This window comes from Epinephelus fuscoguttatus, linkage group LG12, assembly GCF_011397635.1.
Source record: "Epinephelus fuscoguttatus linkage group LG12, E.fuscoguttatus.final_Chr_v1".
In the NCBI taxonomy this organism is placed as follows: domain Eukaryota; kingdom Metazoa; phylum Chordata; class Actinopteri; order Perciformes; family Serranidae; genus Epinephelus; species Epinephelus fuscoguttatus.
In genome coordinates, this window is record NC_064763.1 from 22,478,332 (window position 1) to 22,501,771 (window position 23,440).

At 39.2% G+C, this 23,440-nt stretch overlaps 2 protein-coding genes across 5 annotated transcripts in view; one reads left to right on the forward strand and one right to left on the reverse strand.

Annotated features, from left to right (window-relative positions):
* Positions 1–23,440, forward strand: part of pigl (phosphatidylinositol glycan anchor biosynthesis, class L) — a 25,863-nt gene continuing 2,423 nt past the window's right edge. For 2 of the 3 annotated variants that reach the window (XM_049592867.1, XM_049592868.1), the window contains exons 1-5: positions 352–627; positions 2,560–2,659; positions 16,467–16,557; positions 17,639–17,706; positions 19,679–19,710. In XM_049592867.1, coding sequence (XP_049448824.1) covers positions 369–627; positions 2,560–2,659; positions 16,467–16,557; positions 17,639–17,706; positions 19,679–19,710 — 550 coding nt within the window. In that variant the 5' untranslated portion in view covers positions 352–368. Of the gene's footprint in view, positions 171–351; positions 628–2,559; positions 2,660–16,466; positions 16,558–17,638; positions 17,707–19,678; positions 19,711–23,440 lie in introns of those variants that run through there. The other variant, XM_049592869.1, reaches the window with a different exon arrangement.
* Positions 15,842–23,440, reverse strand: part of cenpv (centromere protein V) — a 15,542-nt gene continuing 7,943 nt past the window's right edge. Inside the window, exon 7 of one of the 2 annotated variants that reach the window (XM_049592870.1) lies at positions 15,842–16,051. In XM_049592870.1, the coding sequence (XP_049448827.1) occupies positions 15,961–16,051 (91 nt within the window). In that variant the 3' untranslated portion in view covers positions 15,842–15,960. Of the gene's footprint in view, positions 16,052–22,213; positions 22,524–23,440 lie in introns of those variants that run through there. The other variant, XM_049592872.1, reaches the window with a different exon arrangement.

Genomic DNA, 23,440 nt, shown 5'->3' on the forward strand with positions numbered 1-23,440 from the left:
ACTTTTCAAAAACACAAATTCAGCTTAATTTACATAACTTTCTTCAACGTTTTCCAACTCCTCTTTAGTTAAACACGCCGTAAAATTATTCAGTATCACATGCATGTCTTCGTTCTCGTAAGAACTTGATTTAAACGCATTTCAGTGAGAAAACATGACAGTGTCTCCAAGTGAGTGAAACATAGTATTGTATGGCTAAAAGCGGGAGGTTTTTGCGTTGTTAGACTTAGTTGTGATACTTGTTGCAACCTTTAAAGACGAGGTAACGTTTGGTGTATCAGACAGACTTCATGTTTTTTAAACGTGGAACCATTTGCATGTTAGACTTTTGTCTTTACACGGATTGTTTACGGTAACGGTCAATAATAATGAGTGTTTACCTGCTTGTCTCGTTAGTTTTATGCTATCTCGTTTTGATAAAATGCATTTTCTATCGACATCGGCGTACCTTGGAGAAGTCGTTGAAACATCTAACGAGCTTTTCGTCGAGCAGAGAAACAAACGGCGCTGACGTCAGAGCTCTGATTGTCACCGCGCATCCGGATGATGAATGTATGTTCTTCGCGCCGACGATTGTTCGCCTCGTTGAGTCAAACGCCACCGTTCATTTGCTGTGTTTATCTGAAGGTACGGTGGCAGCACACTATTGTTTGTAAAGATAATGTTAATAAAGCACTGTAGAGTTATAGAGACTTCGTAATTAATCTTGCAGATAGCTGCTAGCCAACGTTAGCTGGGTTTAGTTACATGTTTTAGAATCAGGTTCATTGAAAAGTCACTTAGGGACTGTTCGTTATTAATGGGGGGTGCAGGAAAGGGGAAGCATGTCAAATATTTTTTAAGCACTGAGGAGAGAATTGTGTTTATTATTTTGGCTTAGAAGAGGCACATTCAACTATAAATGGCTTTATTTTACAGCTAGATGCTAAATTTTTGCCTTCCAAATGCATGTGTTCTGTAAAAAATGACCAAAATTACACAATTATCATAGCCAGAAACTGCAGTCACAGAAATTATCATTGGAATTTCACATTTCCGATGGTCCTTGAACACAATATGTATGCCTAAAGCTTCTAACAGGAAAAAAAGCAGAACCAAGTATGAGTTTATAGTGATATTTCACCGAACTAGCTTTATTCTAGTTTGTCTTAATTAAAATGTAGTCAAAGATAAACTGTTGGCACTGGCTAATCAGCATGCACGACAACAGTGACAACCCAAAGCTTTTTTCAACTCCAGGATTTCATCTTCAACTTTTTAACTTTCAATCACTAAAAGGATTTTTTTTAATCAAAAAATAAATAAATTACATTAAAATAAATAAATAAATAAATAAATAATGGTGGTGATAGGATCATCCTTTTCCCCAAGTCAGTCAGGGAGGCTCAAGAAAAAAAATATTTGTAGCCCTGGGGAGGGTAAAAAAAACAAACAAACAAACAAAAAAAACAGTCACACCCAAGCCACTTTGTGCTGCTTATAACTAAAGAACAGTTCCTTGCAAGGAATCTGCCGTGGCATTTGGTGTAATGAACATATACACATATACAATAAACATATTCAGAGGAGAGCAGAAGTACATCAGAAATCAAGAATATAAATCCAAATGTACAATACAATATGAAAAACATACTAAAACAAATATGTATAATGTTTTAGAATGAGAGATCTGGACCGTTTATACAGGATGTGCAAAAATATTGATTTGAGGATGTGCAAAAGTTCACATGATAGAGAATATTTGCAATTCATAGCGATAACAGTCCAAGATGTGCATTAATATATGGCATAGAGACAGATGTCTGTGAGGGGTCAGTGGGGTTACCGGGCCTTGTCGATGAGGCCAAACTATTTTTGTGGCGTGAGGTTTTGGTCCCGGTGGACTGCAGCTTCCTGCCAAAGGGGAGTGACTCAAAAAGTTTGTGTCCAGGGTGGGAGGGGTTGGCCACAATCCTCGCTGCCTGCCTCGGGCCTGGAGGCATACATGTACTGAAGGGACGGCAGATTACAGCCGGTGATATTCCCTGCAGAGCAAATGATATGCTACAGTATACCCTTGTCCTTGGCAGTGGTAGCCGCACATTAGATGGTGATGGAGAAGGTGAGGATAGACTCAGTGATGGCAGTGTAGAAGTGCACCATCGTTGTCTTTGGCATGTTGAACTGCAGCTGCCACAGGAAGCACATCCTCTGCTGGCCTGTTTTGATGAGGGAGCTGATGTTCAGCAGACCAAGACTTGTTGAATTTTGGGTGAAATATGAAAATCAAAGTAAGGAGGGCAAAGCTGCACTATCTAAATCTGAAAATTGCACAAATTTTGGTTACAGGGATTTCAGCAACAACTAGCTTTTCAAGGAAATGCTCAGACATGTTGGTGTCCATCATCTAAAAAACTACATGAATAAGGAGGACCATTGTGACACAGCAAAAGAACATATGATATTTTAAAATCATTTAAAATGTTTGAGATTGCAACTAGACAGAATTTAGACTTGTTTCTACATGTATCCTTTCATCGCAGTGTCTTTAGCCTAATTTGTCCTGTAATTATTGTACAGGAAACTACTACAATCAAGGAGCTCAACGTAAACAGGAACTTCTCAGCAGCTGTGCCGTGCTGGGGATACCAGACTCCAGAGTCACCATAGTAGACCATAAGTAAGCTGCCATCTGCACCAAACACACAACATACAAATTACAACACTCCAGTTGTGTGCCTTTAATGGCTTCTTAGAATTTACAGATTTTTACAGATATACTATTTTTTACCCCATAGTTTTGGTTATTGAAATTTCTAGGACATACATGAAGCAGTAGTTCAGTGTCTTAAGTTTTGATGCCCATCTCTAGACAAATAAAAATACATATGTAAACATGTGCGTACATGGAGAAACAGAGAGATAGTAATAGTGATATAAAAACTAAGTAAAAAAGAGTTAATTTAAAATGAATATATAAAAAATACATTATTGATAAAAAATGAAATTAATTATAATGAAAATTAAGTAAAAAAGAGTTAGTTAAAAATGAATTAATAAAAATTACATTATTAATAAAGATACAATTAATTCTAATAAAATTAAAGTAAAAATGGGAATAAACAATATTAAATACATAAAAAAATAGATATATAATAAGAAAGAGGGATTGTTATAGTGATACAAAAAATCAAAATATTTCAAAATAATTAAAAAAATTAAAATACAGTAAAAAAACAAATAGACTTATAGAAATAAAAACTGAGGCTATATGTTGGCTAAAAAAATCATTTTGCAAAGTATATTTGTGCTGCCTTGAGTTCAGGAGTCAAGTGTCAGCATGTCTGCCTGTTGGAGCCCATCAGGCCCCTCCTCATCACCCAGTGTCTATCAGAACAATAGCGAGTCGACCACAAATCACACCCATCCATTCTCACCACAACAGTGCCGATCAAGTCTGGCCTGATGTATTACTACCTCTGTGTCACAGAGGAAATAAATGAGGCAGTGATTGGTCTTCCCAGTGGGACATGGAGCCCCCTAAAAACCTTTCAATTACAAACTAACATCAATCTATGTATCTATCTAGAGTATATATCTATTTTATATCCATCCCTGAAAAGTATGGCTGAGCAAGTTTTAAATTATAATCAGACAAGTTTATTTATATAGCATATTCCAACAATAAGGCAATTGAAACTGCGTTACATACAAAGTGCAAAAGAAGCACATTATAAAGAGCATGAAAATAAAATAAAAGCTAAAATAGAATAAGATAGGTATAAAATACAGGAATAAAACTTACAGTGCATTAAAAGAGATGATAATTATTTGATTTAATAAAAGGCAGTGGCAAACAGAAAAGTCTCCAGCTCTGATTTGAAAGTACTGACAGTTTTTTCAGGAGTTTGTTCCAGATATATGGTGCATAAAAACTGAACGCTGCTTCCCCATGTTTAGTTTTGCCTCTGTTGACACAGAGCAGACCTGAACCAGACGACCTGAGAGGGCTGGATAGTTCATAATGTAGCAGAAGACCAGAAATATATTTTGGCTCCAAACCATTCAGTGCTTTTTTTAACCTTCAGTAGTATTTTGAGATCAATTCTCCAACAGGCAGGAAGCCAGTGATAAGACATCGTTTCATTCAGTTTAATCAAACTTAAACTTTTTGTTTAACTAGCTAATATAACAGGTTAGTTAAAAATGTCCTTAGTGGAACTCTGACTTCTGAATTTGTCTGTAACATTTGCACAACTGAGCTGTTTGTTTGCTCTGAGCTGTCTGTCAAGCTGTTTGACGAGTCACCATGGATTATTGAATGTCAGTGAGCCCTACAGGGACATTGGGTAGATTTGAATGACTAGAGGGCTGATTAACATTACTGTCACAGGATGTAATTGCCTATTAATTAAATGACATTGTGAACTTCTTTACTACTTAATTAAATATTCTAGTGCCACCCAAATACAGCCCCCCCCCCCCATTCATTTGCAGCCACTGAGTCAGGTAGTTAAGATTCACTGAAAAGAAGCCTCAGACTTCTATGGTGACTTTTTTTTTCAGTCAATTATGGGTTACATACCAAAGTATCTCTGGTATTGGAAAACTTTTAAGCATCACCACTTCTCAGATGTAGAGGATGAAATGAAGGGCGTCAGTGGTTCCCCAGAGGTTCTTTAGTGGTAAGAAAATTGGTGCAGATTCCAGCTTTGCTGCAGGAACATGACGGTTCAAAGAAAGATTCTGACATTCGTTTGCTTGCTCTCGTTAATGTCAGAGTGCTTCAGACTAAGATGCACAATAGCAAATTATAACGTATCATTGTGCTCAACTTCGAACAGTGTTTTTGGGGTACTCTCGCTCTTCTTGTGTTTTCTTCTATGCAGGGTTGACCCAATACTTTGACCGTTGCCATGGTAATTGATGTCCAGATCGGAGTTCAAATGGTTAGTTAGTTATTCTCAGAAAAGCACATTTAAAATTAGGGCCTTGACACTATATCAGCATCAAAGAACTAGTGGTGACAAAGGCCGACTGTTGAGTCATCTTTTGTCGCCTATGTCTTCGCCAAAAAGTTGCACCTGAACACACCACAGAGCCTACATCCAAAGGCCATGTAGCATTTGGTTTTGAGCCTGTGTGAGTGGAAATAACTCTCCATACCAGCAGGTGGCAGTAGTCTGTATTCATCATTCAAAGAGAGAAACCAGAGGACCGACAGGACGGATCCCAGCAAGCAATAGTCGTGATTTAAACGTATTGGCTATATTTAGCTCCGATTTAGTCTAGCTACATGTAACCCAAATCTAGCCGATTTAATTTTGAAATTGATTAAATGTAATTTTCGCCATTGCAGATGGCATGCGGTATGATATTCAATCACGTATAGAGAGTCAACAGTAATTAAAATATGTTTATCTCCATTTTTTGGACATGGTCTCTACATAGCCGTATAATTGGTGATGTCTACACTTTGGCTATGGTTAGACGTCTACCAAATTTTACTGACAGCCCAAATTCAGCCGTGATTTAGCCTAGACGTCAGGTCTTCATGTAGACTGCTATTAGATGTTTTTTAAACCAAAAAATGCTTGCTGGGATTCAAGACACTAGTTAGCCAGTTCGCACATTAACAACACAACTTGTTGAAAGAACAAATGATATTTGCCTTGTGCTAGCAAACAACATAAACAGTTATGAACCATTTCTGCTCTGAGCTCATTGCTGCAAAGTGTTTTGATCTCACGCCCTCTTGACCCAAGTTGTTTGTTTACTTTACTCACTTTGATTTCTTATCTTGTGCGCTGAACTGAACTGAACTGGAGTTAGCATGTTCTCCCCGTGTCAACGTGGGTTTTCTCCGGGTACTCCAGCTTCCTCCCACAGTCCAAAGACATGCAGGTTAATTGGTGACTCTAAATTGTCCGTAGGTGTGAATGTGAGTGTGAATGGTTGTGTGTCTCCATGTGTCAGCCCTGTGATAGTCTGGTGACCTGTCCAGGGTGTACTCTGCTTCTCGCCCAATGTCAGCTGGGATAGGCTCCAGCGCCCTGGCAACCCCCAACAGGATAAGTAGTTACGGGAAATGAATGAATGAATGAACTGAACTGCTAATTGGAGTGATTTAATTTACCGGGCTCTGCTTTCTCCAACACCTACTCAACGGGCTGAATCAGCCAAAAAACAGCCAACAAGGGCCGAGTAGTGCCAATGATGCTGGGCACACTGCAAAAACTAGGGCAGCAGACAGTCATCGACGACTAACTATTAGCTTGGTATGTTAGGACCTTTACAGTTCCACTGGCAAGAGTTTAAGAAGTGAAGTGTGTGGAATAGATTTAAAATGACCTATTACAAAAAGTCGATTACATGCCCAAGAAAAGCGGCAATCACAAATCAACTAATTTTTTTCAGCTAATTTGATAATGACTTTGGCATGTCATTATCAAATTAGCCATCTTGCAAAGTGTCCTTTTTTCCTAGCTATTATCGCTCATGTAACTGTGACATTCATGCTAACGAAGTAGCTAATAGAGTGCTGCAGGGATGATGTTTATTTGTAGGCCAACATGAAAGTAGCGTCGCCCTGGTTCCCTCGCCATTGGGATTGGGATTTTCCTTTGGATTTTGGATTATTGCACAGAATAAACTCTGTGGCAAACAAATGTTTATGATACATGTTTTGTTCAGCAAGATAATCTTCACAAATGAACATCACTTTTATGATTGTTGAAGTGTAAATGCAATCGCAGGAAGTAAAAAGCTAATGTTAGGCTGTAAACGAATACACCACATGACGCATGACTTCAGTGTGACCAGCACCAGCACCTTATTTCAGGCATCCAACAAAAAAAATCACTGACTTCGAGACGAGGGGACCAGGAGTGCTAAAATGCTAACTCATTTCCGGGTTTTAGGACTCATTTCTGCAGCACTCTGCCGCATACCACTGTTGTCCCATTTTTAAGGTGCATCGAGTGAAAACTGATGTTTCTTCCACCCCCCTCGAAGCTTTGTTTAATGGCGGCTATTTCTCACTGAAGCTTTGATATCCAAACACTGATATTTGGGACAGCCCCACTTCTGTGTTTTGCTGTTGATGCAGCTGTAAGACTTTCAGTCTCCCGGCTCTGGCTATTGGCAAGGTCAAGTTACAGAGAAAGTCATGGTAAAAGGTGATGTTGAAAAAAAGGGGGGAACTTTTTTTCTTCCTCTGGATCAACCCTGCAGCTTTCCTTGAAAATGTTTTGAGTTTCTAAGAATCTCAGGGCGGCCTACATGTGAGTCTCTACATGTTGGCTCACCAGGAGAGCTGCATGAACTCTGGCACTAACCTGGAACTCACAGTAATAAGCTGGCGGCCTGCCCAGGTTGTCTGCCCTACAGAACACTGTGTGTGTGTGTGCGCGTGTGTGTGCGCGTGTGTGTGTGTGTGTGTGTGTGTGTGTTTTTACTTCACAGTTTTATCATCTTGTGCACACAGAATACAGCTGAACTTTGATCTTGGTGCTGTTTGCACTTCTGCTGAACTGGAGTGTAGCCCATTTTCCCTTTCTGTGTATTCTGTTGTTTGCCCAAAACACACACCTAATCAGCACTTTGAGAGCCCGGCTCACTCACAACCAGCTTTCCCCCTCTGTTCCACCCCTCCTCCTCTTCCTCCTCCTCCTCCTCCTCTTGTCCATGTCTGCCGAAGCCAACTGCCAAGGACTGTGGGATACATTTTGGCAATGCTCTGAGCGCTGCTAATGTAGGTCATTCCAAACTGTTTTTCTCTCTGTGTGTCTGTACATGGCTAGCCACACTTTGGCTTCGCTCTTAACCTCCTCTGCCCAAGTATGTGCAGATGAACATCCTTGACTTGACCTCTCCCTGTTTTTCTTGTTGGTCATTTTATGTGTGCAAAGACAGAAAAAGATGCTGTGCAGAGGTTGGTGGTCAGTCCATTTTTCATGTTTAAGAGCTAGAGAAAAAAATAGAAACAGAAGCCTTGTGCATCTTATTAATTTTGATTTGAGTTGGATGACGATGGCTGGAGGCAGTGTAGCTGCGGTACTGATCTCCAGGCTTTCTGGGAAGTCATCAAACATAACATTAAGCCTAAAACAAGCACAGTAACTATGACAATGAGCACCTGAGGCTCAAAACTGAGATTTTTATGTGATGCTATCAATGGACAAAACCTGGAGCAGATCATCAGCGTTTGTGGGCTCTAAATATTTGTCTTGAGTTTATGCCAAGCTGGGTACTATTTCTTTGTAATGTGAACACAAACCAGGAAGAGTTTTTGACCTCTAGAGCTGTTTTTTCTATGAATGGGTCCCTGTTTTGGTTATCTTGTGCACAAGGGCACACATGACGCGATAAACATTCCTGCCAATGATCCACAGGTGGCAGCGACATGGCAAGATTCGCAGCAATGTGCCAGCAAGGGCAATGTAGAATAAGACTGTAAGCAACAGATGTAAACGATGCCAGATTTAAAACACTAAAACACACAAGTGGAATGACATATTGTTAAAACCCAGTAAAACTATTGATTTTTTGCCAATATACCAATATTTTCCAACTCATTTATGCTGATACATGCACATATTTTTCCCACTTAATTGCGGAGAACATCGAGTCTCTCCTGTGGTGGAATTAACATATTATTATGCCTGTTCTTATTGTGATGACCTGCTGGCAGATGCAGACATAAAATATAACGCTTTTCAAAATTTACACATTCACCAGGCAAAATAACAAAACTACTTTGGCTTAGGTAAGAGTCAGAATACATAATTGATCCTAGGGGGGTAATTGGGGCACGTTACTGTTCTTAAACTTCATAAAGGCAAACAGAAATGACAGGAAAATAGAAATTAAAATAAGATGTGTACATAAGAAAAATGTGTGAACTATGTTGCAATATATAGCCTAATATATACATATAAATATACAAATATGAAAAAGAAATATAAGATATATGTAGAAATGTGTGTGTCATAATACAAGCATGCTAAATATAAATGCAAGAACAGAATAAGTAGGTTAAGAATTAAATAAGAAGGAGTGATTGTACAGTTGAAGTATTGCAAAGCATAAAGCACAGTTGCGTTAGTATTGCACAAATGGTATCAGTTAAGTCAGTATTGTATTTTGTACAGTTAAGTTGGCTAAAGTAATTGCACAGTTGGAAATATAAATAATAAATAAATCATGGACAGTTATGGACTCAGAGTGTCTGACTCTGTGAGGGAGGAGTTGAAAAGTTTCATGGCCACAGGGAGGAATGACTTCCTGTGGCACTCTGTGTAAAACATGCTGAATTTATTTTCATGTATCATTTTCAAACAAAAATGGAAAATGCATCCTACATTTACAGGCTTGGATGATGCTCTCCCTGAGACAATCTTGAAAATAGCCACGACAAGGGCAAACTTGACCTATTTTAACAAATTAAAGTCGCAAAATTAAAGCTTCATATAACTGGCCTGTCATAGCAGCAGAAATATACATTTAGAGCTGATTTTGGTATTCCATTTTAAAGCCTTTTATCTGGTGATACCAAGTGGCAACCGCCAGGGCTGGAAAATGAAGCCAAAAAGAAGTGCCAAAAACTGCAGTTCCTCTGATGGCCACTTGAGGCTGGCTCCACTCCCCATAGTTCCCTATGTTAAAACGCCCAACTTTACAGCACAAATAAACATGGCAATCTCTGTAGAAGAGGATCTGCTTCCTATGTAGATAAAAACAGCTCAATCTAACGTAACATAACAAACATCGATTCTTAATTTCAGGTGATTATAAACTAAGGAAGACATACTTATTATGTTATATTTCATGTTGGCCGATATAGCCGCCTAAATCCTGCACACACAAAATTAGAATTAGCATTATCACAGTTTACCATAGCTGTAAATACACTGTTCCAACCAAGGTAGCACCTAGCATTAGGGTTAGCTCCAACATATTTGCTGTGTCTCCACAGCCTTCGCGGTCAACGTCGGCCACGTCCTTTAAAGACAGTATCAGCCAAACCGAATGGTCTCGGAAATTGGGCGTCCCCCACCAGAGGTCTAGGGGATGGGGGGAGTAACACAATAAAATAGAGGGAACTTTAAAAAGGGGGCGGGCCCAAAACACACAGGCATGTACTGTAACAAAAGGTCTGGTCTGCAGAGGGTTTCCTGGTTGCATCACCTGTTGTTCTCCCCGCAACCGTAACAGCCATTCCTGTTAGCTAGGCCCAGCGGCACTTGACAAAAGTGAGTTAGCCCTAAATCATAGACCCGGATATTATAATTATGTATATTTTTTATTAAAATCTTGAGGAGATGATTCGCCGCAGGAAACACCTCCGTCTGATACATTTCAGGCTGATGGGGGACTGTTAACTTATTAAATTAAGATTGTTTAAGCTGTGTGCTTTTAGTTTATAGTAAGGTTAGCAACAGTTAACATTTAGCTAGTTAACAACTGTTAGTTAACTTAACTTGATTTTTAATCGTCAACAGCGCGCAATGCATCTTGGGATAGGCTGGGCCACAAAGAATTCATCCACTGCATCCTCCAAATTCTGGGAAAGAAGGCTGCATTTCTCGACCGCAACTGAAGGAGAATTTTAAATGGGACGGCCTTGGTCACACTTATGTGATGCAATTGAAGGATGCAGCCCCTGAACTGAGACACAGCTATTGTCCAAATATGGTCACCTCTGGCTCCAAAAATCGATATCGCTATCATGCTGAAATCATTGTGCATCCTTAAAAACTGTAATTAGCAAAAAACACAGAAGCTAGACTAGAATGTTAACATCTATTCTTTTGTAGAATGGGCTGTGTCTCATCCATCAGGGGAGTGTGATGGGTCCACTGCACTTCAGTTTTCAAGCTAAAGCCTGGACTTCACACCAAAAGTCCAGCAGGCACAGTGAGGGTTACTTTGAGTCGATGACAGGTCTGTGTGAGACTTGCTCCCTCAGAACTGTAGCCTATGGAATAACAGGAATAACACGTGAATTCTGCTTTAAAATAGGATTTTCCCTTTAATGCTCACTGAATAGGACAGCTGTGTTGACAGTATCTGGGGCCCCGGTGCATGTTGGGGCCTTTGTGATCAAGCTCGATCTGAGCACGCTCTGCTGCCTCTCCACTTGCACTGGCTTGACCTCTGTCTGCTCCCTGGACTCCATTATAGCTGCTCACTGCACAAATCCAACCATTCCACTTCTTCATTACATGATCCATCAGACTGAGCTGCAGCAGCTCTTTCTAACTTTTGATTTGACTCTACATATAGATGTACTTCAGGGAGAAAAATCTTTACTCGGGGTAAATCACAAACTGAAAGCTGTTGCGTCTGACTAGATTAGTTTAATTCTCTGTCTGGATGTAAACAAAGAGCTCAGCACTACTTTCTGGACAGGACAGTCGCTGCAGGAACACCGTATCCCCACACAAGGTTTAAATATACATTGATCAGTGGTAAAAATAGCCCGAGCTAATTTATAAGCACATGACAGGGCGCAGTAAATAGCGGTGAGATGTTCCAGCCTCGCCGCTGACCTCTGGCTGTGCTTTTATTCCTGATACATTTGTCACCGGCACACACTGGCCTCTGCATAGTCAAACAGTTGCTTTCCCCATCTACTGAATCCTGCAGCCAGCAGTCATTTAGTCACATCAGATTATTCTCTCCGCACAACTTACTTTCAAAACAACACTAACTGCATTATTTCGGTGGTTGTTTTCATGGTGGTTTATTACCTCAACATGAGTGAATATTGAAAAAACCTGCAACCGCAAATGTGTCTAAATTACGGTGGAACAACGTGTGTGTGTGTGTGTGTGTGTGTGTGTGTGTGTGTGTGTTGTTACTGTAGTTGTAGCTGCCTTATTACAGTGTGATATTGTGGGCGTACTGGCAGCTTGTAGTGGCATCTCAACCGTTCCCAGCAGGACATATAATCTGACTGTGTGGACAGAAGTCTGGCAGTTTCACAGGCCTGTGGTCCATGTGACCAGACTAAACAAGCCCTCTCTGACACACACACACACACACACACACACACTGAATCCCCTTACTGGGCCAAAGTTCAACAACTGCATACAGATGCCTGCAAGCAATTAGACATCCACATGCAAAGCTGCGGAGGGGGAGCCCGGGAGGTTACTTTAGGACATTTTGCACGGTTGCCATGGTGAAGCTGACACTCAGCCTGCATCCTGCTTGAGAAAGGTCAGGTGTCTTGTATCTTTTGTTCATTTTTCTTTTTTTTCCCTCCCCCTCCTGTGTGCTAGTGCTTAGCTGCGGTTGTTAGGCTGTAAGGCAGAAATGTCTAAAATAATAAATGAATAAATGCAGCAGTGAGCAACACACACTTTTAAACACAAAGAAAGTAGTAAAGCTGTGAACTCTGAATGATATTTCAATATTTAATATTCACACACTGTGGCCAAATGTTCATGTTTTTTCAGCCTTCAGTCTAAAACAGATGTTAGGTTTGTTTTTTATTAATTTAGGCAGCATTTCATGTTGTCAGTGGTGTTATTAAAGGACATTTACTCAAGTATTGTACTTAAGTACAAATCTGATCTACTTATACATTACTTGAACGTGTTCTTTTTTGCTACTTTATAATCCACTACATATTTTAAAGCTGTGCAAATTGAGACTTTTTACATACAAAATATTTAGAGAGCTGTTAAAATATGATTTGTCATAGATTATTACTGTACCCAACAATATATACAGGTAGAGCTTACACAGTTTGTATCAGCTGTTAGCAGCAGTAGTAGTAGTAGTTTGTGTAGTGTAGTTTCTGCACAATTAATTGAAGTATTGTTGAAATTGCAATATGGCCGAATGCAATATCCAAATGGCAGGAGCTGCTTTTCTTTTTAATAAAGGTAGAATGTTGTACAGCATAAGATTTAGATGAAGCATTGTGGTGCTACAGAAATGAATTGGAGAAAAATCACATTATTATCATCATTTTTTATATTTTTCCCAGTAAAGATGAACATTACCACAGAAATTACGACTTATACTGCGCTATTTGTCAAAATAAAGGCAATATGACTTAAAAAAAATAGTTTTTGCATATCTTTCAGCCCTAATCGTTTCATTTAACATGTCAGTTTTATCAGTGTTTTACCAGGAGTTGCTGCTTGCACCCTATTTCAGTAATTGTGTTTTATCCTTACCTTTTCCTGTTTTGTTCTTGTACTTTAAGGGAATCTATTGTAATATCTGGCCAAGGACTACAGATTATAACTAACCTTTTCTGCTAATTCTTGCATATTTACAGCAATCTGTATTAATATGCACCATCCCTGTCAAAAAAACTCCTTAAAATGTGCTTTTCATCATAATTATTATTATTATTTTATTTATTTATTTATTTATTTATTTTGAATTTTAAACAAAATAAACATTTTGAAAGTGTCACTATTTTCTGCAATTTTTATGAAGCAAACAACCAATCAAATCGCTAACATGAGAATTGAGTGGCAGCAGTCTAAGATTAACACAGCACGATATATGGTATTATACAATTATTATTAATATTATTATCAGCTATAATGACTCTTCAATGTATGAAAAACAAAAGGGTACTAGAAACCATTTTTTTTTTTAAACATGGGGGTGTGTAAAACGTCTGTGAGGCAGTCGAGGAACGAAGGTGATATGCACGTGTAGGTTGAATTCTTTGTCAAGTTGCAATTTGCAACATCATAGACAAGCAAATGTACACAGTAAGATACCGTCAGTTTTCATTCCATCGTACACAGTTTTACGGTACACAACTGCAACCCTACGCAGGAAATGAATCCTTAAGGAAAATAATTAGTTACAGTCCTGCATGATTACTTAAAAATCAGCTCTGCCTCAACCAACTAGAACAGTAAAATTTTACTTTGACATTAATGCATGAGTCATAATAATCTTATATTTTCAATGCAGGACTTTTTTTCCACAGTATGGTATTAGTAATTTTACTTAAGTAAAGATCTGAGTACTTCCTCCATCACTGAACATTGGTTTAGATAAGAACCATTGTCACTGCACCATCCTACTCTGAAAAACAAAACACACACACACACACACACACACACACAGCTCTTATGATGTGTCACTAGTATCATTCACTTGATGACAGACCGTTTTAAACTACCTCTGAACCCCAACCCTCTGCTCCTCCTCCCTGTGACACAGCCGACCCCCACCCCTCCACCCCTTGCACCAAAGCCTGACCCTCACATCACTGGCAGCCAATAGATTTGTGGCCTAATCCATCACTTCCCTCTACCAGCTCAACTGTCCTGGCTCATTGTTAGCAGCAAAGGGGAGGGGAACAACTGTTGACACACCCCCACTCACCTACCCCCACTTAATGCACTTATATATACCTACATGTTATAGATGAAACAACACAATTATCACAGTATTGTTAAAATGTGCTGAAAATGTTCAAAAACTACTGATACACACACTAAAATCACCAAGTTTTACGGGGAATGAAAAGAACATCTGCACACACGGATATTTGTAATTAGCCAGCTTTGGGTCAGGGACCTTCTTCACTGCTGTCACTGCCTTCTGTGTATGCAACTTTATTGTGGATTAAAAACACATTAAGTTGATTGTGGTGAATTTTCATTGTCAGGTTATCTGTTAATATCTTATCCAGCAGCACCAACAAGAGGCTGCTCAGCTAACAATAAAAGAGACTCTGCAAAGTATAGCTGCATACACACCAACCTCATTCATTCATTTTCCGTAACCACTTATCCTGTCGGGGGTCGCAGGGGTGCTGGAGCCTATCCCAGCTGACATTGGGCGAGAGGCAGGGTACACCCTGGACAGGTCACCAGACTATCACAGGGCTGACACATAGAGACACACAACTATTTACCAATTAACCTGCATGTCTTTGGACTGTGGGAGGAAGCCGGAGTACCCAGAGAAAACCCACGCTGACATCAGGAGAAAATGCAAACTCCACACAGAAGGGCTTCCCCACCCTGGATTCAAACTGGGAACCCTCTTACCCATGAGGCGACAATGCTAACCACTGCACCACCTGCCATACAAACCAATCTCAAAAAACAGAGCGGATCTGGGGGCGCCCAGTAGCTCACCTGGTAGAGCAGCTCCCCACGTATAAAGGCCTTGTCCTTGCTGCAGTGGCTGCGGGCCTGATTCCAACTTACAGCTCTCCACTGCATCAGGGAGAGTGTACCTAACTTTAGTTGTTGCTGGATAGTATTTACCTCAAGTTTTTCAAGGTGCAGTAATCAAACACAGTTTTAATGATAATTAAAATTTGAAATGGTAATGCTAATTGTCAGGACTTTCACTGCAGTTTATTATGAAACTGTTAACTGCTTCATTCTTATTCTCTAATACAGTGGTTCCCAACTGGTCCAGATTTCTCCTTAGTCATTAGTTCAAGGTCCACACAGTTTAATACATTCAGCGTCATACTTGAGTTTGGCCGTGTTGTCAAGCTAGTTTGCTGCCTCTCTCACGTAGCTGTCCGCTATTCACTCATTTTACAGCAGGAAACGGTACTTCGAAATAAAAGCTCTGTGCTGAAAATTCACTGTACTTCAAAATAAAGTGTATTTTTAACAAACCTGACAAGTTTGCAAGTCACTCGTGGTCCATTCAGAATGAGCCTGTGACCCACCAGTTGGAAATCACTGCTCTAATATACATGCGTGCATGCACTGTCACACCCATGTTCTCCTCCAGCCACACACGTCCCCCTCAATATTTGGGACATGTGCATTTGTTTTTCCCCCAATATAAAAAAGAAAGTAGTAGAAGACTTTAACTTTGACATAACTATCTCAAACGGAGGATATAAGCAGGAAGATCAGTTTCAAGCTGTCATGCAGTCCTGTCAGTTCTTGGTTGTCATCTACATAAATCAGAGAAATCAGAACTGGTGAACAAACTGGATCCACTCTGCTTCAGATGCAGCCCTCAGGAGTTTGTGTTTTTATGTGAACTGCGTTGGCCCAACTCATCTTTTTTGCAGCTGATTTTTCTTGAGTTCAAGGGTGCTGCTGAACAACTGTAGAGAGAGAAAAAAAAGTCTGCTGTTATTTGTGCCAGAAAATGAATCTATGCATGTTTAGTAGGCCAAGAGCTCGAGCTGGCCAAGTGCGATGTTTGATGTACACTCCGTGTTGTCTCCAGGCTGCAGTTTTAGATGATGCTAAGGGCCGTCTGACCCTTAACCTCCGGACTTCCCAGCACTCCCCCGTGTTTGCATTCCATAACAGCCCTTTTTCAAACGCTGGGTTAAATCTGCACTGCAGAAATAGGACTGCTCAGCCTAAGAAACACCAGCATGCTTACTTATATTGTGTGGAACTGGCTTTCACTGACAGTGAGATTATAATACAGACACAATGTGCTGCTGTTTCTCAGCAAAACACTGTTGTAGTTTTACTAGGAAGATAACTAGTCTTTTTTTCCCCCTCCAGAAAACTTCCAGACGATCCCAGAGCAGAATGGAGCGTCTCACTGGTCTCGTCTCTGATTGTGAATCACATACGAGCTCACTCCTTCAACATGGTACACCCAGCTCTGCTCTTGCCTGTCAAAGCACTCGTTTTTCTGTCATTTCCTGTTTGATGTTAACACACAATTTCCTTTTGTACAAACCCATGTATTGTTTTGCTCTGTTTTGACCATATGTTTTGGCACCGCAGCTCCCCTCGCTCATTATCCCAGATTCACTGCGGTCTGCGTAATAACCCTGTCAGCCGCCGTCTCTTTACGTCCACCTCAGACCGTATTTTGAACCTCCATGATAATTGAGGGGGAAATGGCCTCTGCTGCAGTAGAAAGTTTGGATTCGACGTCTGTGTTTACACAGAGATGCTTATCAGCTCCGGTGCAGTTCCGCACTATTAGCTAATGGGAATGTGGTTAATTTAGAATCAAAGAATTTTCATCCGGTCTATCTCAACAAGAGTAAAAATAGCTCCGACAAACAGCAAATTTGGCAAACAAAAATAATTAATATATTTTTTTTTTAAAATCAAAGACGACAAACAAACACACCGTCTCCTCCCATCCTGTCAGGCTCAGCAGCCAAATATGCCGCCAGACTAAAAACTAGACAAGAGAATCATGTCCTCTCTTGTGAATATGAAGCAAAAACATACAGAGATAAACATTTAGATGTGAAAGTAGTTCACTTCTCCTGCTCTTGAACTGAAAAACATTGTTTCATTGGTCTGACACTGTGCCATTCCCTTGCTTTTAAAAGTACAAGCCAGCAAGAATTAAGAGAAAGTTCACTAGTTGCTTCCAACATGTGGTGGTCGGGAGCTTAAACGTATGCTTGATTGCAAAGACACAGTCATGGTAGGAAACGCCTGAGCGTAGCAAAATGCCAAGTCTTTAGTCAAGCACTTTTTCGTTCCCTTTGACCTGATTTTTTTCACTTGCTTCCTCTGGTGTGCAAGCATGCACTCAGAAAAAGGCTTTTAAATATCAGTTGTCGGCTGCCAAGCAGCTCCACAGTCAGACAGCGAAACCCGTCCACTAACCCAAGAAAAATCTTTTGCCACCATTTATTTAAATTCAATTTTAGATACCCAGAATCTGGCTTTTCACCCACTCACAATGAGACATTTTGTTGTTTCAGGTGCTGACCTTCGATGGGAGCGGAGTGAGTGGCCATGCCAATCACGTAGCCATCCATAAAGCTGTCAGGTACCGACTGAACTTTAAGGCTCTGCCATCAGAAAAACAGGGGTTTTTTTAATCCCTCAACTTATAGATGCCATGCTCTGGGATATTATGTGGCTTACACACAGAAACCAGCCCACTCCACAGTCATAAAACACTGTCCAGGAAAATGCAGAACATTTCGGCACACATCAACATCCATCTTTCCAAATGTTTCCCCACAAAGACACACACACACACACACACACACATACACAGCATGTTTTTTAGAATCGGCCTGTTACATAGCTGAGAGGTCATCCAAACAGAGTCCTCAGAGGCACTCGGCTCTGCTCCCAGAGAGCAGCAGTAAATCCTGTCCCTGAAGTGGTGAGGTGGGAGGGCAGCTCTGGTTTGGAGAGGCCAACCAAGCGAGTTGCATCAGACTGTTGGTTTTTTTTTTTTGGTTTTTTTTTTTTAAAAAAAGTGTTTTTCACTATGAAGTGTATGCTGCTATCCCCATATTGCAGCGATAATTGTCTGCCGTGTTAGTCATGGTCTTTTCCCTCACTGAGCCTGTATGGCCCTCCGTCAATCTGTGGGCCTCATCTGTTGATAAGATGTGAGCTCTTCAAATCACATCTCATGATTCCCATTGGGCTGGAACCCACAGGGGGTGTGCACTAGTTTCACTGCGCTCTAGATCTCATAGGTTTGACGTTGGGTTGTGGTTTTGTCAACATTTTAAAGGAAAACTTCACCCCCCAAATGACCATTTGTATATCAGTTAAACAAAGTTTTCTTCACAGATTCAATGTAACACTGGGTGAATGTCTTGCATGTCTCTACAGTGAACTAACAATCCCAAAATGGAGAAAATTCTTTATGTTGAACATTGTATATACATTGAATGATATGAGCACTTTTGATTTCCCTCCTTGGTACTGACATTGAAAATATTTTGGTTCAGTTAATGTCCACAACAAAACAAAATTCTCTTGAAAGAAAGATTTCTGTCAAGAAACACTTATCAAAAGCGTCAAGCACCCCACCATAGAGCAGGCTTTAGTTTGTTTATGTTATTGTGTGACTTAAGTGTTTAAAAGAGGTTAGTTCGGATTCACCAAAATCACACAATAACACAAACTAACTGATCGAGGCAGAGGTAGACCAGCAACTTTTGTGTTCAGTGAGGTAAAATTACTGTTTTTGTCAATGGAGTCTGCCTTTGAAGAGAGCATAGATAAGTTTACTTTAAATTCAGTTCCCCATTGGAAAAGGCGGTCTGTTTGGGAAGTTCTGAGCATATGACTGGATGAATGAGACTTGGATTATACTCTGCGACTTGTGTGAGAGTTTGTAAAGGGATGTTTTGATATAGTTTTGCTGTTATTAAACGTGGACCCCTGTGACTTCAAAACATAAGGAATTTTCTGTTTTTGGATTCTTCGTTCACCATGGAGGCATGCAAGTAAAACAGTTTTCATCACAAATTCAACATAACACATGGCCAGTAATCGATACACAAATGGTCATTTTGTGGATGAAGTGCTCCTTTAATTGTTTAATAGCGTTTACAACCAAACAACCACACAATAAAAAATATAAAAGATATACAATAATATGTAGAAATATTACAACACCTACGCACAATGGCAAGAACCAACTGATTTATTCATCCTTGTAGTTATTAGAGCTTTAAAGTCAGGCAGAGAGACCTCATCACATCATCAAGTCAAATACCGAGATATTTGTAACAAGTGACGACCTCTGACTTCTTTCCCTGAGCAGTAATAACACCGAGAGTGTTCACAGGCTTCTTCCCAGCATTTGAGAGATGCATAACCTTAATTTTTATCAGTATTTAAAACCAGCTTTAGTTCGGTAGAAACATCACACCGTGGCCATTTTTTATAGAGGTTGCCATCATAAATACTGTCAGTAAAATGTATCATGTTTGACAACAGTTGCCATGTTCAGTGAGTAACATTGTTCTTGTCTTCACTTTGCTTCCCAGCCATCTTGCATCCACTGGACAAGTACCCAACGGTAGGTGTGATACAACGAAAACGTTGAAGAGGTTTTATATCTTGGAAATTCGGACTAATGTATCACAGGTTGGATTTTGTGACCTTGGTCCGAGTTCTTCAAGTGCAAACAGTTTCAACTAGATATGTGAAGTATGTTGACATTGAGTACATAAGTTGCATTAATTATTAAGCATTACGTAGAATTTTAAATTAAAGATACAAACTGCTTCACAATCAGACCAGACAAGGACAACTTTCTCTCGAGCAGCACCACCTCTCCAGTCTGCATTAGGTGTTGTAAACACTGGCTCACAGTGGGTATTTTGTGAATGTACGGCGCCCTCTTCTGTTCAAGAGGGACTGCATGAGCCTTATGTCTCCTCTATACATTTTGGTCTGCTGGTGGCAGCATGAGGCCAGTTGGATATCACAAACTCTAGTTTGGTCGCAAAACATTAGAAAACAGTGAGAAAAGCCTGTTGCAGTGTCCTACAGCCTAAAGTGACTTCAGCAAATGTCCTGTTTTGTCCGACATTTCCAAATGCAAAGATGCTGAATTTACTATAATGTGAGACCAAGAATAGCAGCAAATCATTCATTTACAAAGCAAATATGCACAAAACATCTTAAGATTTCTCTTTAAGTGTGTAACCTAAGGCTCAATTTCTCCTCAGCTGAGGGACTCACACAGTTGCACAGAATCCCTTAAAAGGTTTCCTTCGTTAAGGGAAAACTTATTTACTGCATTGAAAGAGATTTTATAGTGGTACAAGTATCCACAGAGATTATTTGTCTGCTTGGACTCACAAAGTTGACTTAGAGTTAGATAGTGAAAAAATGGCAAAAGAAAAGAAGACAAGAAAATCATATTGGTCAGAGGACGAGAAGATTATACTTCTGGAGGAATACAATCATAGAAAGCACATCCTACAAAGTAAATCTGATCCTTAAACACCAGAAAACGATTGTAGGAAGAAGCAACAAAAATGAATTAAGTCAAATCGAACGCATATCCATTAGGTTCTCCTGGTCGCAGAAGACTCTTTTCAGAGTGTGTTAGTTTTTTCATTTATCACCATAAACCTTGTCATGTTGCAGTTAAAATATAATCAGAGGTACCTTAACATGGTCTTTTGTGCAACATTTCAGGGATTCCTGAACTATAAGAGCATGACAAGGAGAAAAACATAAATACTTAGGTGAACATTTTAAGGAAACCCTAAGGAGAAGACTTAAGGGTGTTTTGTGCAGCCGGCCCCTGGAAATAATTGTTGATCAATATTTTGTTGATTATATAAGACATGCATACAGAGGAGAACAAACTTGGCAAGTTAGTAGCAGCTTTATGCTTTCAACAGCTTTAACTAAAATTTAAATGATTTTGTTTTGCACTGTGTGTTTTTTCAACACTTTCATGCAGAGAATATCCTGAAAAGTAAGCAGTCACTGTTGTTTCTACGACAAATAATAATCACAATAATAACTTTATTTATATTGCACCTTTATAAACTGAGTTAGCTGACAACACAAAAGCAGAAACGGGATACTCAGAAGGCAACATAGCAACAGAGAGAGAAACAGTCCTACCAGCTAATTCTCTGACCTCTTAGTAACGTACATGCCAGGACATACTTTGAGATCCTCGGGCAGCAGAGGTCTTTTGTCTATTCCAGAGGCTCGGCTGAAAACTAAAGGGGACAGAGCATTCGCTGTCAGGGCCTCGAGGCTCTGGAAGTCTGCCCAAGGAAATCAGGTCGGCTAAGTCAGTGATCTCTTTTAAGTCCCTTCATAAAACAGACTTTATCGGAGAGCCTTTCCTGATTTTACTTGAATTTTAAGTTAATTTAAACTGTCTTTTATTTCCTCTCTTTTTACTCACTAAAGTGTTTTTATCAGTTCTTTTAAAAGTTGTTGTTTTCACGTCTTGTCTGTTTTACTTAGACATGTAAAGCACTTTGTAACTCTGTTTTGAAATGAATTTATAAATGAAGATTATTATTATATTATTACCAAAACATAAGCATGACAAAACTAAGCTAAAGTTCAGATAACATTAAAAGAGGAGGACAAAAAATGCTAAATGCAAGACACAAAATGTCAGTGTAAAGAAATACAAAATCCTGTTTTTTGGCTGCTGTTAGGCCAGCCAGCCATACTCATCGTTGTTAAAGTGTTAATCTCAATAAATAATCATCATTCAGCAATAAAACCCACAGTGACTACAATACAGAGAATTCCATAATCTCTGACAGACATGAAGAGACACTGATCCAGAGTCTAAAACCTTCAGGTTGCCGATTATTTTTCTGTCAATGAAACAATCAACTGACTGCAGTTCTAGTCTGAACTTTTGGTTGCTTCTGGAAAGTTCTTATGATGATGCTGACAGGTAATGTGAAAGGAAAAGTAGGACAGAGCGGGAGCAACATGTTACAACAGGCTCAAAGCCACAGAGCACATTAAAGTTTGAACTGATAAGAAACCAGCATAGCAGTTCTGTGTAGTTAATCATATGTGAGATCTTAACGGTTGCACTGTGCTGTTGAACTCCAGGAAGACATTATCATCTCTCCTGAGGCAAACACACACTTTATCCTAGACGTCAGTTTGCCTTAGCCTGCAGTGAGCAGGAAAGCTGCGTCATTAATCACACTCACTGGTTATTTATTACCACGCATTTATACCTCACCTGTTGGACTGGTCTGATCGCAGCCTCTAGTCGAGACGGCAGGAGAGAATTAGGCCCAACGTGATTGTAATAAGCCTCTTCACCTGGCTGTACAGCAGGACGCCTGCTCATTAGCAGCAGCTTTAAGGCCCCACAAACTCCTGCTGCATGACAAGGATCAGAGGTGAAACCTTCAGCACCATATGACAGTCTGTGCTCTATAATATGATGCCATATTTTTGTTGTGCTTTATCCAGTCTTTCTTTCATTTTACTGACAATACTAATATCTCACACAGACGCTTCAACTCCCATACAGTAGAACAAGTCGTTCTCATGTTCTTAATTCACATAACCTACATCACAAATGCTGCACAGGAGGAACAATCTAAAGTGTGAAAAAGAAACATTATTATATGTTGCTGATGTGTATAGATGACAGAAAATGCCAAGATTATACATAAATAAATAAATGCCTCCATAAATAAATTATTATACAATTAAATGTACAAAAAATAATGTTAAAAATAAATGGAGGCATTAATCGATATAATTTGACATAAGTTGATATTTCTGTTTCAATTTTTTTTTTATTTATTTGCCTTTTTACATGAGTAATTAACATAAATGAATTTTAAAAATTGACTATTGTAAACCAAATAAAAATAAGTCTTTAAAAAAAAACGTTTTAATGTAAATAAGTAAAAGGTAAAATGAAATAATAAAATTAATAAATAGAAGAATTAATACATTAAGCAAATTAAAGCAATTTATTGAATTAACATGCCATTAAATGTATCAAAAATAATATTAAAAATAAATGTATGCATTAACTGATATAATTTGACATAAGCTGATATTTCTGTTTTTATTTGCTTTTTTATTTACCTTGCCCCTATTTATTTACTTTCCTATTTAATTCTCCCTTTTATCTGTTCATTATTTATTTAAATGTATACTGAAAATAATACAAAAAATTAATAATTTGGGGGAAATAAATAGGTAAAAAATGCAAAGGGAAAATAATGTGTTATTAATACATACATGAATAAAGAAGAAATTTGACAATCCTTAAATCAATT